Source organism: Tamandua tetradactyla, chromosome 3, assembly GCF_023851605.1.
Source record: "Tamandua tetradactyla isolate mTamTet1 chromosome 3, mTamTet1.pri, whole genome shotgun sequence".
NCBI classification, from domain to species: Eukaryota; Metazoa; Chordata; class Mammalia; order Pilosa; family Myrmecophagidae; genus Tamandua; species Tamandua tetradactyla.
In genome coordinates this window covers 95,900,223-95,915,651 of record NC_135329.1, presented here as the reverse complement: position 1 = coordinate 95,915,651, position 15,429 = coordinate 95,900,223, and the positions used below count along the sequence as shown (strand labels likewise).

Below are 15,429 nucleotides of genomic sequence, written 5' to 3'. Positions count from 1 at the left end.
GAACTCATTGCCCTTTCCCCTACATGGGACATGACTCCCAGGGAGATTTATACTCCCTGGCAACATGGGACAGAACTCCAAGGTGCTGGGACCTGTTGGCATCAAGGGATTGAGAAAGCATTCTTGACCAAAACGGGGGAGAAAGAAATGAGACAAGATAAAATTTCAATGGCTGAGAGATTTCAAACAGAGTCGAGAGGTTATCCTGGAGGTTATTCTTAAGCATTGTATAAATATCCCTTTGTAGTTTGTGGTGTATTGGAGTGGCTAGAAGAAAGTGTCTGAAACTGTTGAACTGTGTTCCAGTAGCCTTGATTCTTGAAGACACTAGTGTAATGATATAGCCTTTACAGTGTGACTGTGTGATTATGAAAACTTTGTGTCTGATGCCCCTCTTATCCAGGGCATGGACAGATGAGCGAAAAAAAAAAAAAAAAGGATAAAAAATAAATAAATAATGGATAATGGGTAAAAAAAATTGGATAGATGGAAATACTAGTGGTCAATGAGAGAGCGGTATGGGGTATGGGATATATGAGTTTTTTCTTTTTATTTCTTTTTCTGGAGTGATAAAAATGTTCTAAAAATGATCATGATGGATGAATGCATAACTAAGTAAAACAAAAAAAAGAAAGAAAAGCCCATGGGTCCAGAACACCTCTGTCAGCTGGGAAAGCACGTGACTGGCATCTGCTGGTCCTTTGGCTTCTGGTTTAAAACCGCTTCCCCAGGGGGTGTTTTCTTTCTGTATCTCCAAAGGTCTGGGTCTTGTGTTGACTCTGAGCTTTCTCCACAATGTTTCCCCTTTTAAAGGACTCCAGTGAACTAATCAAGGCCCACCTGGAATGGGTGGAGCCACATCTCCATCTAATCAAAAGTTCACCCCCACAATTGGGTGGGTCAGTCCCCATGAAACAATCTAATCAAAGGTTTCCACCCCTGAACAATAGGTCAGGTCCCACAAGATCGGATCAGGATCAAAACATGATTTTCTGGGGTACATAATAGTTTCAAACCGGCACAGGTCCCCAAACGTGGATGCCTTTTGGAACTGCCTGGAGATCTTTAGAAGCTGCTGTTTCCTGGCAGACACCTGCTTTGGGGTATGGAGGGCAATTCAACATTAAGATCTTCAGAAACTGCCAGGTGATTCTAAGGTGCAGCAAAGTTTGGAAACCACTCCCCTGTGAGGAACAGGAGGCATTTCGCGCCTTCCCCACCCAAATAGTCCCCATTCTATGGAGCAGTCCTGATGGCTGAAATCGTAAAACAGACCCTTCCAGTTTGGGCTCTGTTCTAGTTTGCTAGCTGCGGGAATGCAATATACTAGAAAGGGAATGATTTTTAAAAAGGAATTGATTAAGTTACAAGTTTATAGTTCTAAGGCTGTGAAATGGTCTAAATTAAGACAAGTCTATAGAAACATCCAAGCTAAGGCATCCAAGGAAAGAAACCTTGATTCAGGAAAGCTGATGATGTTCAGGGTTTCTGTCTCAGCTGGAAGGGCACATGGTGAACATGGCAGTATCTGCTGTCTTTCTCTCCAAGCCTCTTGCTTCCCTGAGAGGCATTTTCCGTCTTTATCTCCAAAGGTTGCTGACTGGTGGACTCTTTGCTTCCTGGTTCTGCAGTGTTCTGAAGCTTTCTCCAAAATGCTTCTTCTTTTAAAGGATTCTAGTAAACTAATCAAGATCCACGTAGAATGGGTGGAGACACATCTCCATCTAATCATGTTTAATACCCACAATTGATTGAGTCATATCGCCATGGAGATAACCTAATCAAGTTTCCAACTTATAGTGCTGAATAGAGGTTAGAAGAAACCATCATGGCTCCCACAAGATTGATTAGAATTAAAACATGGCTTTTCTAGGGTACGTAAATCCTTTCAAACCAGCACAGGCACTGACTCCTGTTAAAATGTGTATACCAGGCGGGCTATGGTGGCTCAGCAGGCAGAGTTCTCGCCCGCCATGCCGGAGACCCAGGTTCAATTCCACGTCTGCCCATGCCAAAAAGAAGAAAACATATGTACCCCTGAGCAGTCCTTTATATTACACCAACTGTATTTGGGCTGCGCCATCACTCTTTAGAGGCCTTTCTCATGTAGTATGTATCTGAGGGCAGGGTTAGGGAGGAGGGGGTGGCCACCCAAGGACAGAGCTGCGGCATTGAGGCCTCTGTATGGGGAGCCTGAGGGCTGGGGGACTCAGAGCAAGACATACTGATGAAACACTGTTTGCAGCTCATGGGTCTCTGCAGGCCAGTAGGCTCAGAATTGGGCAACCCAGACTGGAACCTTATTTGGCAGAGCTCTACACCCGAGTCCTGGGGAGAACGCCACCGGGAAAACAGGAGCTCAAAACACCCGGGCACTTCTAACATGAAAAAATTAGAATGGGCCTAGCCCAAATACCCCTAAAGAGTGGGAGGAAGATCAAAGGTGATGATGGAGTTATACAGAGAAGGTCAGGTCTAACAAATGAGTATGACTGTTGAATGATTATATTGATATTTATTTTAACCCCCAGTGTTGGGGAGCAGCTAGTAGTAAAAACCTAAAAATGTAGAATTGTAACCCATACCAATCTCTAAAATCTGCTCTATAACTAATTGTTGCCATGTGCTTTGAAATTTATTGCTTTTTTGCATTATTGTTATTTTTCACAAAAAAGAAAAAAGTCAATTGTGATGATGATTAAATAAATAAAACAAATTTTAAAAAAAAGCCTTGGGCAGGTCCTGCTAAGCCCAGACCCTGCCCAAGCCTGGGAACATAAAGCATAGCTAACCCCTGGACACCTGCCTTGGCCAAGGACATCCACTCCCACCTCCCAGCCCCACTAAACACGAGGTCCTTAAACATGAGGCCACACCTGCTGCTGGCTAGCTTGGACCTGCATGCAGACTTTGCTCTGAGTTCCAGTTGGAATGACTCACCCACATTTCCAGCTTATCTGGAAACATGGGACCATATAGGTCTCATGGGCAACACTTGCTGGCTCTGCCCTGTCCTACTGGGGAGGACATGCTTCAGGTGCCACTGCTCTCATCGTGCCCACCTACCGGGTCACCACTGGACCCCTGATACGTGTATGAGGCCCCTGCCAGGTACTGGGATGACAGGTGAAAGGGACCCGGGCATTGCCTATGGGGAACTCACTGTCTATGCAGGATGAGTCAGGCAGAGTCAGGGCACTATGGGGGGCCCAGAAAGGGAGTCCCCGACCTCACTGAGACGAAAGCCATTATGGGAGAGGGAAGAAAAGATCCAGAATGTGTGCTGGGGGGCAGGGGCCAGGAGCCAGCAATTGAAGAACATGGGAAGGAACCAAATCGAGAGTGTGGAGATTGACCATCAGATCTATGGTCAATTAATCTTCAACAAGCCCCCCCCCCCCCCACAGTGTTGCTGCTCTTTTAGAATTTGTCTAGCAGGTCTGGCTTTAGCCAGAAAACCCTCATAAAAAAAAAAAAAAGGAAAAGAAAAGAAAAGAAAAACAAAGCCCCCAAATCCACTGAATTGGGAGAGAATAGTCTTTTCAATAAGTGTAGGTTTGGAGAACTGGATATTAATAGCCAAAAGAATCAAAGAGACCCCTATCTTACACCTAATACAAAAGTTAACTCAAAATTGATCAAAGAACTAAACATAAGAGCCAGTACCATAAAACTCCTAGAAGAAAATACAGGGAAACATCTTCAAGGCCTAGTGATAAGAGATAGCTTCTGAACTTTATACCTAAAGCACAAGCTATGAAAGAAAAGAAGATAAAGGGAAATTACTCAGATTAAAAAATTTCTGTGCCTCAAAGGAGTATGTCAAAAAGGGGAAGAGGCAGCCAACTCAATGGGAGAAAATATTTGGTAACCATATATTGGATAAAGGTTCGATATCCTGTGTACATAAATTATGTACATAGCTTAAAAAAAACCAATTATAAAATGGGTAAATGATATGAAAAGACATTTTTCCAAAGAGGAAATACAAAGGGCTGAAAATCATATGAAGATATACTCATCTTCATTAGCTACAAGGGAACTGCAAATCAAAACTACAATGAGATATCATCTCACTCCCATAAGAATGGCTGCTATTAAACAGGAAAGTTAGAGAGGATGTGGAGAAATTCGAACACTTATTCCTGCTGGTGGGAATATATACAGCCTCTGTGGAAGTCAGTTTGGTGGTTCCTTAGAAAACTAAGCATTGTGTTGCCCTATGATCCAGCAATACCAATATTAGATATATGCCCAGAAGAGCTGGGTGACACAGACATTTGTACACAGATGTTCATAGGTGCATTATTCACAATTGCCAAATGATGGAAACAATCCAACTGCCCATCAGTTAACAAATGGATAAACAAAAATCTGGTATATATGGATTTTATGATGGAATATTATACAGCAGTAAGACAAAATGTGGTCCTGAACCATGTGATAACATGGATGAAACTTGAGGACAAATGCTGAGTGAAATAAGCCAGACACAAAAGGATAGCTGTAATATGATTTCACTCTTATGACTCTGGTAAAGAGAGCAAACTCCAAACTGTACGGCCCAGGAAGAAAATCTGTACTTGTATATAGCAATGAACTAGAGGTTGCATCTCTGCACCTAGAGTATGCAGATGACCTCACAGGCAATGACTTTTATATGGTTCACACTTTTAACACTGACCATTCATAACAAAGATTCTATAAAAGAGAGAGAAAAAAAGAACATGGGAAGGAGGAGGGTGGAGCAGGGGTGATCCCAGCGAGAAGTGGGCCCAGGCCAAGGCTCTGCACTAACCCCAGCCACCTCTGCTTCCTCCGGCAGGGCCTGGTGGTGGCTATTCTCTACTGCTTCCTTAATGGCGAGGTGAGTGGCCTTGGCTTGCTCCCAGGCCTGGGAGAGCTCCCTGTCCAGGCGTCCAGTTCAGGAGGGCGGTGGGGAGGGGAATGGAAAGGGGGAGGGGAGGCCTGGACGTGAGTCTTGGCCTCCAGGAGTCTGAGCTCACTCAGTGCGTGCAACAAAATGGGGGAGGGGGGTGTTAAAATAGATTGCTGGGCCCCACCCCCAGTTTCCAATTCTGCAAAAGTGGATTCTGTAGGAAAGGGTGGCATTGTGTTTTTTTCACAAGGTGATTCTCATCCTCGGGCAAGGTCAGGGAAGGCGGGAGGAAGGGGCAGCCCAAGGCAGAGCTCGGCTGCTTGTTCCATGGATGATCTCAACCCCAGCTCTTCTCTGGCCACCTTTGCAGAGTGAGGGACAGGGTGAAATGTCTGTGTATGCTGGTCCTCAAAGATCTTGAAATAAGAGATGGCTCCTGGGGGCGCGGAAGGAGGGGGGCTGCATTACTTCGGGTCCGGACACCGGCTTCCCAGCACGGCAGCTACACAGTAACATCGGTTGAATAAGAGTATTATACGCTGGTTGCAGATTTCCCAAAATCAGGCCTCAAGCCCAGCCTCCGGAAGTTTCACATTTGCTGTCACGCATTTCCAAAGAACAATTCCGAGCCAGGGAGTCTTCATGGGAAGGTGGTGACACGGCTGTTTGAGTACTGGAGTGTCAGAAAAACCACAGGGCTTTTTTGGGGGACACTGTGTAATGAGAGCTCGGGTGAAGAGGCCCAGGGTAGAGTTGGCACTCGGTACTTTTCGGATCAGGGGGTTAGAAATGGCTAGTGGGTCTGGGGCCTGCAGGAGGGGAGGGCATGGCCGCGGGGCAGGAGCCGGCTCTGAGCCGGGGGCCGTCCATCTCTGGGGCTAACAGCTGGTCTCTGGGCACAGGTGCAACTGGAGGTTCAGAAGAAGTGGCGGCAGTGGCACCTCCGTGAGTTCCCACTGCGCCCCATGGCCCTTGGCTCCTCCTTCAGCAACAGCAGCAGTGGCCTCCCCCACTCCAAGGCCAGCCCCTCAGAGCAGGGCCGTGACACCAGCAGGGCCAGTGTCATCTGAGGCCGGAGCCAGGCCTCCTGCAGGCAGAGGCCAGGATGGGGCCTGCGAGGGCCGGACGCTCTCCTGGGGCAGCCCATCTACCCTACAGCCACACCGGGCTTCCTCTTGTGGGGAAGAACCCCCTCCTCCAGGCTGTGCGGTTGGGGAGGGGGGCAGGGGTTGTGAGTCCTCAGAGCTAAGGATGGAGGGAAGCGAGGGAGACAGAAGGGGCTGGGACATCTTGGGGCAAGAGGAGGGCCTGGGATTTGGGTCTGCTGTGCTCTTCTGGGAAGAGCAGTGTGGGGGTCCCAGGAGGGGAATAAATGCTGTTAGGGGTGAGATGTGGTCATGTGCTTGTCAGTTGTCTTTTTGCCCTGGAGCCAAAAGGCGAGGAAGTGTTTGCCTCAGCCCCCGCCCCAGCCTCCGGGAGGAGGCAGCTTCCTCCATCCCTCTGCTCCAGCACAACCTCAGAAGCCCAGGACAAGAGGAAGAGGGGCCCTTGGCCTTAGGGGACCGTGTCCCTGACTCATCCAGTAGCTCCCACTCTGGAGCCCTCTAAAATGATAGCTAAATTAATCAGATACACCCCCAGTGTTCTTTTAGTTCTATTGTGAGTTAAATTGTGTTCCCTAGAGACGTTCAAGTACTAACACCCGGTTTTCGGAAAGGTCACCTTATTTGAAAATAAGGTCTCTGCAGAGATCATTAGTTAAGATGAGGCCATAGGCCCTAAATTCATTCTGACTGGTGTCCTTAGAAGAAGAGGGAAGTCTGGAGGCATACACAGGAAAGAAGGCCAGGTGAAGATGGAGGCAGAGTCTGGAGTGATGCCACCAGAAGCCATGGAACACAAGGATGGCCAGATACCCCCAGAAGCCAGGAAGAGGCAAGGAGGGCTCCTCTGCTCCATCCTTTTTGGGGAGCACAGCCCTACCAACACCTTGATTTCAGGACTTTGGGCCTCCAGAACCATGACAATGAATGTCTACTCTTTTAGACCACCCAGTTTGTGGTACCTTGTTATAGCAGCCCTAGATTTGTCCCCTGCTGCAGTGTGACAAATGCCCTGTTATTGCCGCTTTTTCACAATTGTCCCCAGCCCAGGAGGCAGGTACAACTAGAAATGGGACAGGCGCCCGTGTTACAGAGGAGAAACAGGTTCTCCAAGGTCCTGTGACTTGCCCAAGTTTCTCAGCATGGAGGGAGCTGAAGTTCCCTTCAAGTGTTTTGATTTTAAATCCTGCGCTCCAGGACTTTGTCTGCTCTTTCCCTGTTCCCACCGAGTTTGAATCCCACCCCAGGTAGGGGAGGCTGGGGGCTTCTCTTCCCACCCTTCTAAGCAGTGGGGAAACCTGAGTCTCAGTTCCCTTAGATGTCAGCACTGCCTCTCCCTCCCCTTCATAGTCCAAAGAGAACGAAATGTTTGAACCTTTTTACCAAACAAAACCCACGTGAGCTCAGGGGAAAGCAGCCTGGACAAAAGCCGAGCCGCCTCCTGCCCTCAGCGTGGAGGAAAGGGCATCTTGATGGTCTGTGGCTTCAGGCTCCACGCCTGGCTCTGGGTGGCCTTGGACAAGGGCAGTCTCTCTGTGGGACAGACCTATGGACCGCTTCCAGAGTGGAAAGGCCAGATTCCCACTTTCTAGGGATTAAGAAACCAAGTTTGCAGAAGGCTTTGATGAGTTCTATTTTCTGTAAAAGTGAATAATCCATAGTCACCTTTCTTAGGTGATTTCCATGGACTCTGTGTATCTTGGATGACTATGACTATAAAAAAAAAATGCCTATGGAGATAAGTATAGGCGCTCAGCCCAGTCCAGGAAGGGGAGCTGCAACGACAAGGCAGGGCAGACACCAGAAACCCCATGCAATCGGTAGAAGACAGAATCCACCCCAGGGGAGGAAGGAGGCAGAGTAGGATGAAATGGGTCAAGGGCAAAACCCTACTTGCTCCTGGGCAGAAAAAGTCCTACGAAGGAGACAAATCTGATGTCCACAAATGCTGGCCTGTCAGGCAAAGACAGAAATCTCCACTGGTTCCTGCCCACTCCCCCTTCACCCTGTCTCATCTCCAGAATGGTTATTAATCATTACCCAAGGTCTAGCCATTCCCCTTCACCTCTGTGGCATCCAGCAGGTCCAGGTATGCACTCTCCGAAAACAGAGTTGAGTTCCAGGACCCAAATGGCACTCTGGGGCCGTCTGACCCTGGCAAATAGATGGACGTGCACACTCGCTTCAGGGAAGTCCGTCAGATATGTCCTTCTAGGAGGGCTTGCTCAATGACTCTTCTCCAAGGGGAAAGGAATGCCACCTGAAGGCAGGATTCCAAGCAAAGTTCCTCGAGGGGGCAGCCAGCTGCTAGGAGCCAGGGCTATCCCAGGTAACCGGTGGGGTAATGGGTCAGAGGGCAGGGGTCAACTCAAGTCAAATGGTCTGAAAACCTACTATGTGCAAGAAATGCCGAGAGAGAGCCGAGCTCTGCCTAAAGAAAGCTGAGGCCAGGGAAATGTGCACAAGGACCCTTTGAGCAGGTAGGACAGAGTCCTCACCTCCACATCATCAAAGGATGATTCATTCTCAGCAATCCCGGGAGACCCCAGGAATCCCACAACCCCACAGATGAGCACAGAGTCCAGAAAGCAGCCATCTTTTACCCTTGTTGCCTCCAAATCTATTTCAGTCCTAGGAAGAAGGATTCAAGAGAAGAGTTTTAAAATGCTTTTCTTCTTTTAAAATCAACATACTAAGAACATGTCTAAGCTACAAAGGCCTCTGGGCCATTTCTGACAGATCACTCAAATGTTAGTGGCTAAGATGCAGTCGTTAAGGTCACTATCCCAACACAACCCCCACCAGAAGTCCCATCCTGACCACACTTTCCTGTAGAAGCCAGTGTCCCCAGAGTGGAGGTGGGGGGCAGGAGGCCTAAAAATTTCCTGGCTAGGTGATGCTGTTGATGTGAAGGCCACTGACAGCATTCAGGAAGAAAAGGAAGGAGGCTATGAATTCACACCAGAACATGAGGGTGAAGCCAACGAACGTGACCCGGCTCTTGAGGAGGATCACAAAACACAGGAGCCCCCCAGAGGAGAGAACAAAAGAGATGAAGAGGAGGATGGAGCCCATGGCCCACTTGCGCCGGGCGTGGACTTCCCCGCACACCTGGGACACCATGAGCAGCTCCAGGCCAAAGATGGCGACCACCACGGCCAAGGCCGCCATGCTGCGGACCAGGCCCATGCCCACGGCCAGCCCAGGCATGTGGGCCTGACTCAGATCTTGGAGGCAGTGAGGTCCATCCTGGCCGGTCATGGTGCAGAAGTGCCACAGCCCAAAGAGGTGGTCCTCGGCCAGGAGCCAGCGGCCATCGCAGATGGAGACGGAGGACAAGACCAGGGCCAGAGCAGCGCACACGATGATCAAGGTCCGGATGAGGGATTCGAAGAAGGACTTCTGGGGCCTCCGCTGGACCTGCAGCTTCTGGGTCTGGAAGACACCCCAGGAGGCAGCCAGGTGAGAGGAAGGCCTGACCATACCCTTCCAAACTTCGGGGGAGCCCCCGGAGGTCCTGCTATAGTTGCTTTCTCCTCAATGTCCCTTCTAAACACTGCCTCCCCTGACCCCCACCATAGCCAGGCCTTCTTTCCAGTCTCCCATGAAGTCTAGAGCACCCACCTCTACTCATAGCTCCATCCCTCCTCACCTCTCAAGACACAGCACACAGACCCACTTTCTTTGGGGGGGGGACTCTCCATCCCCCCCCATTCTGCTTGTCCTCTGTCCTTCATTCTGGACCTATAAGCATTTACTGTTCATTTGTTCACCAAGCACTAAGAATTCCCTGACCTTTGTTTCCTTAAAGACCTTTACAATGGGTAAGAAATCCAAAGTCTAAACTGGCTGGCAAATGCTAATCAGTTCTGAATTCCAAAAACATGTTATGGCTGGCTTGATGACCTTGAATACCTTGAAACTGAGTAGTCTGCCTCAATTTCTTTTCATGCAAAACAAGACTACCTGCTAGGCCGGGTTTCAAGTGCTGTAAGTAGCACCCAGAAGATGAGCTCATCAATATAAGGGAAAATTGTCCCCCATCTCCTCCAGGAGGCCTCCGGAGCACACTTAGCTTTAGTCCTGCACTTCCCATTTTCCGCCCAGGTCTCCATGGTATGACCTGACTCTCCTTTCCCCAAAGAGATATTTGCACTTTGCTCTTCAGTCATGCTCAGCCTGGACCCCACCCAGAGCTGGCCAGCCAAACTGTCTGTTTTAGCAGCTTCCAGGGGCAGGGAAGCCACAGGTGCTTTCCCTTGACCTCTGGTTCTAGCACTGGAAGAGTGCTCCACCCAACACCTTCTCTCCTGGTAAGGTGAGCTGGGCGTCCAGTGAGCAGTGTCCTGGCCCGGCACTTCTCCCAACCCCCAACCCAGAAAGTCAAAGAAACAAGGAATACTTCGAAGAATAAACTCTTCACCTACAAGCCCTGCACACCCAGCCCTGCCTCCTGCTCCAACTTTACCTCCCAGCACACTCCCCCTCACCACTCTGGCTCAACCATGGCAGCCTTTTCCATGCCTAGACTAAGCCTGATACTTTCCTCCTCCATTAGGCCTAATGGCTGCTCCACCTGAAAGCTCTTCTTCAGCTCCCTCCGCCCGGTAAGGCTGCTGTCCCTTCCTCATTCATCACGCCTCAGCTTAAATATCACCTCCGCAAAGAGAGAGGTCTTTCCTGCCCTACCCCCTAACCCAAACTGGGTCCCCTCCTATCCTCCTCCAACAGGCACCCTCTCTGTATCCTTCATTTTTTTGATCCCAGTGTGTCACTTTATCTTCCTGTCTCATTCGGAGGCTGTTTAGACACTGCCATGCTCTGTACCTGACACAGTGCTTGGCCCAGAGCCTCCAGGATGCTCAGGGAAAGCAGGGAGAGAAGCAAGGGTCAGGTGTGCAGCCACTGCTAAACCAAGTCTCCTCCCCAGCCATAAATTAAACTTTAAGACTTTACACCCTTTACAGTGGGTATGGAAACAGCCCATGAGGTTCCACCCCGGTTTGGGAGGTAAGCGTAATGCTCAGTGCTGACTGGGCACTGCTTGGAAATCAGGAGATGGAGAAATGGGGGCCAGGGGATGCACCCTATGCCGAGTGCAAATGGAGGTTTCCAGAGGTAAATCCAGACCCTGCCTCTCAGCAAGGGACTTAAGCAAGGCCACTCTCCTGGACAGCCCTGGGCTCAGTGTCCTATTTTAAAGACTGGCTGCTAACATGCTCCCCATCCCGCCCTCCCTGACAGGAGCTAACTCCAGCTTCAATCCCAGGCACACATCAATGAATAAGGGATGCTTTTGACTTTCAGCCCCTCTGCCTAAGGAGGATCCCATTTTATTCTTAAATCTGTGAGGCTGGTTGAGTGCGAAGTGCCTTAGGGGTGGGGGACTGGAATATAAAGAGGGAAACTTAAGACAAGCAGAGGTCAGGGGACTTGCCGAAAATCACTCATCTAAATTTCAGCAAAGCCTGTGACAGCTGCCCTGCCAGTTACGTAAGTGCAGGAGTGAGATTCAAGCCAGGGCCTTCTAAGCACAGAGCCTTGCTGCTAGGGGTTCGACCTGGTGTGCATTTTTGCAGGCCCAAGGGGCCCTGCCAGAGCTAGGAGCAATACCCCAATTCAGGCAATGAGACCTAGGCAGTGGGGGCACTGTAAAGAGCCCAGCTTCAACCCCAGGCACACAGTGCCTAACCAGAATGGGTGCAGAGTTTCTGTCCGGGATGATGGAAAAGTTTGGGTAATGGAAGGTGGTGATGGTAATACAACATTATGAATGTAGTTAATGCCACTGAATTGTATACTCAAAAGTATAAAAGTATATACTGACTCAAAGGGCTGCCCACTTGGGGTGACTGGCATTCGTCTGTCCTGTGTCCCTCATCTACTTCTCCTTCTTTTCCCCATGTGAGCACCCTTTTTCTGTTACTTGCAATGAACCATGTCATGACTGCAGCTTCTCTCTGCCCCCAATCCTGCCACAACAGACAAGCTGTCCCTGGATGAGTCTGGGTTTGCTGAAGCCACACAGATTCATCTCTGCCTGTACAGTTTAGAAACCATCCACTCACACCTAATCCTGATGCACATTATTTGTCAAAAGAAAAAGATTTCCTTCTCATTTTGCAATTCAACAGAACGGTCCTGGATGCTGTTAAAAACAACATGTACCCCTCAGGTGTACCTGCTTTCAGAATGACAGTACTTCTTGTTTGAGAGAAGAAAATAAAAAATGAAAGGTCACCTGTTTTCCGGCCCTTTTCTCTTATCCTAAATTTCTCTCCATTTCTCTCCCTTCCCCAAATAAAACAAAAAACCCATGAGAATTTATTTATGTGTACTGATGTTGTAGGTCTAGGTGGAAAAACAAAGTAAATGTTTCACTGCTCTATTTTTAACAACAAAAGAAGTATATACTGAAAGTGGTCAAAATGGGAAATGTTATGTTGTATCTATGTTATCACAATAAACATTTTTTTTAAAAAAGCCCTCAGCTAGGAGACATGGGGATTCAAGGAATCTGATGGATTTTCTAATAAAATTAGATTTCATTAGAGAAAAAAAAAAAGGGCTCTATTGCTAAGAAACAAACCAAAGCATACTTTGAAAATCTCTGTATCTAGTCTACAAACAACTAAAGGTTTGTCCTTGGGCAGTTTCTGTACTTCTTTGGCTCTTGTTTTCTCATCTATGAATGGGGCTAGTGACCCCTGCACAAATCACCTGGCAAGGTTACAATGCCCATACATGGATGAAGTCCTGGGTTGGGAGCTCTCTAGCTGCAGAGAACGAAAGTCACAAAGCCATAGCACTCAGATACCTTTTGACCTTAGAAATCACACTGTCTGGAAAACAGGCACGTCCTGTCCCTTGCTCAGCCCCACCTGTCCTGGGGACAGACTGGACTTTTAACCTCCAGCCCTCAGACATCACGTTGGGATCAGAAAGAGTAGACACTGTATGTCATTTTATAGTTTCCCCCTCCCACACCCAAGACTTCATTTAATCCCTCGCCCCACCAGTAAAGCGCCCAAGGATTAAACGAGCTCGTGTATGTAACAATGCTTGACTCCATCACAGATGGTATCAGTAGTATTAGTAACAATAACATATGTCAGAGTCTTCATTCTGAACCCCTGATCTCTCAAAGATGGGGAGCCTGAGACCCTACATGTGGGCTGAGAGGGCCCTACTCCTCCTGGAGGGCAGCTGGGCATGGCGGGGTCAGGGGAAAGGGCAGCAGACAGAAGGAATGAGGGCAGTGCCTGCTGGCCCAGGAGTTTTTCCCCGTTTCCCTCTAACCCTTAATGATTTCTCCTGACCCGTAGAATACCATCATTTGACACTCCTGGGCCACTGTGTTCTATGACATGGTCTTAGCTTTCCTGGTAATTCAGGACCTCAAATGCTTCCTTCCACCAACAACCCCAGGTAGCTTGGGCCCCTTCTCATCACTCACCACATCTCCAGCCTCTGACACATCTCCCATATTTGTCACCTCCTCACCATCCACTCTGCCGGGCCCAGACCCAGCCCTTGCCATCATCAATTTGAAATCGCGAGACTGAAATTCCCTCCAAAGGCCCTGGAACAGACTGCCTGCTTTTTAGTTATGTTTGCTTATTTATCCTCCCTGCTGCTCTCTCGGTTTCCTCACCTATAAAGTGGAGACAGTAGTACCTACCTTATAGAGTTGTTATGGGGGAGGAAATGAGTTCTTCCTCCTGAAGTTTTAGCCTGTAATTAAGTGCTAGGTAAGGGTGGGCGACTATAATTTGCAATCAGAGCCTTCGTCCTTGGCAAAGCCTCTGCGGCCTCCCCCAGCTCAGAATTTGCCCTGACCTCATCTCCCTCCTCACCAGACATGAAAACCCAATTCTCCTTACCTTGCTACCTGGCTCCTCCTCCAGACCCCAGCACAAAGTACCCCCACTCCCCTGCTGAAGCTAATCCTGCCTGCAGTTCTTGTGCCTCTTAATTTAGCAGTCACTTCCTGTACCTCTTCTAAATCCTTGTTTACAAGTCTCTTTCCTAACCAGACCATGAGCTCCTTAAGGGGCGAGCCCACGCTTGGTCACTGCTTGTGCCTGTCCTTGTCCTCAGAAACTATCACAGTGGGGCTGCCTGTTCACCAATCAAGATTATGCCCCAGAACAAAGAGGAGGAACTCCCTGCATCCCATTTTGCCCTGGCCAAAAGGGGTTTGCTGGTGGCCTGGGGGTGAGTTTATCCTGTTAGGAGAAGGTAGAAAGGGGGTTTGGGGCCAGGAAGTCCTGTGTTTGAATCCCAATTTTGCAGGTGAGCTGGCCCGGCTGAGCACATCTGAGCCTGTTCCCTAACCTACAAAGTGGGTGTGGCAGCATCCGCCTGAGTCCGTGAGGTGAGGACCCGAGGAGGTGAGCGGAAGCAACGGGCCTTTATAATTAGCGGGACGGCCCTTTCAGCCTCGGGAGGAGGCGAGCTCCAGGGATGCCTACGTGTGAATGAAGCTCGCCCGCAGGGAAGCGGTCCCGCCAGCGACAGACCTTCCTTGGGAGAGCAGCAGGTCCGAGGGGAGGGGGTAGGAATGAGTAGGTTCTTTGCCAACCTAAACATCGTTTTAAAGAAGAAACTGAATTTTCGGGGATGCGGGCCCCTCCCTCGCCAGAGACAGGCAGCTCCGGGGAGATGGCCCCACTGAGTTTTGGGAAGATGGTCTTTCCAGACCCGCGCCCCCAGAAAGTTCTGGTTTCCAGGAGAGACTTTCTCTTGGCTACATAAGGTAAACCTCGCTTTGCAAGTGGATTCTGTGCGTCCTCCACCCCAGACGCGCCTCATTTCTTAAAAGGCGAGGACCCCTCTGCGGGACCTAACCTAGAGGTCCCTGGAATTTCGGAACCCCGCAACCGCAAAGAGACAGGGAAAAAGCCTTCCCAGAGAAAGCTGGGGGCCTCGGGGGCTTACAGGGCCCGGAGCAGGAGACCGCGCCGCCGGAACACCGGAGTGGGGGGCGCCCCCCCAATTCCCCAACCCACCGAGTTGCTTTCGGCTCCACCGCCCTCCCGCGACCCAGCCGGTTTGGAACCCGGGACAGGCACGGCGGGCCGCTCCCTCTCCTGGCCCGAGGCAGGCACTCGTTATGAGTCCCAAGCCCTTCAGACCCTGGTGGGGCAGAGCTCCCGACCCGCGCGGGGTGGGGGTGGGCCGGGACCCTGCGACCTACCTGCAAGGTGATGGCAGTCATGCTCGCACCTGGGCTGCCCGCGCAGGCTTCGCTCCCTCCCGCAGCTCCGCTGCGGCTGCCGGCGCGGGGACTTGAACCTCTCCGGGGCGGAGCGGGAGGGGAGGAGGGGGCACAAGCACAGCAATTAGCCCCGGGGCACGCTCCGCTGGCCGCCGCGGCCGCCGCCCTCCGCGCTCGGTTTACGCTGACTCAGCGGGGGCGGCCCGGAGGAGGGGCGGGGAGGGGGC

General features: G+C 50.1%; 2 protein-coding genes and 1 non-coding gene across 4 annotated transcripts in view; 2 read left to right on the top strand and 1 right to left on the bottom strand.

The window, feature by feature from the left end:
* The window catches only part of SCTR (secretin receptor), a 78,512-nt gene extending 72,436 nt beyond the window's left edge, over positions 1–6,076 (top strand). For both annotated transcript variants that reach the window (XM_077153562.1, XM_077153561.1), the window contains 2 exons: positions 4,826–4,867; positions 5,782–6,076. In XM_077153562.1, the coding sequence (XP_077009677.1) occupies positions 4,826–4,867; positions 5,782–5,949 (210 nt within the window). In that variant the 3' untranslated portion in view covers positions 5,950–6,076. The remainder of the gene's footprint in view (positions 1–4,825; positions 4,868–5,781) is intronic.
* On the top strand, positions 3,405–3,463 carry LOC143678559 (U7 small nuclear RNA). Its single transcript, XR_013173346.1, has one exon. It is a non-coding gene; the product is annotated as a U7 small nuclear RNA (small nuclear RNA).
* Positions 6,077–8,639: 2,563 nt separating the features above from the next.
* On the bottom strand, positions 8,640–15,368 carry TMEM37 (transmembrane protein 37). Its single transcript, XM_077153564.1, has 2 exons — positions 15,182–15,368; positions 8,640–9,417 (listed from the first exon to the last, which is right to left on the bottom strand). Exons 1-2 carry the CDS (start codon positions 15,200–15,202, stop codon positions 8,872–8,874), a joined length of 567 nt encoding a protein of 188 aa, XP_077009679.1. The 5' UTR covers positions 15,203–15,368; the 3' UTR covers positions 8,640–8,871.
* Positions 15,369–15,429: the final 61 nt, after the last annotated feature.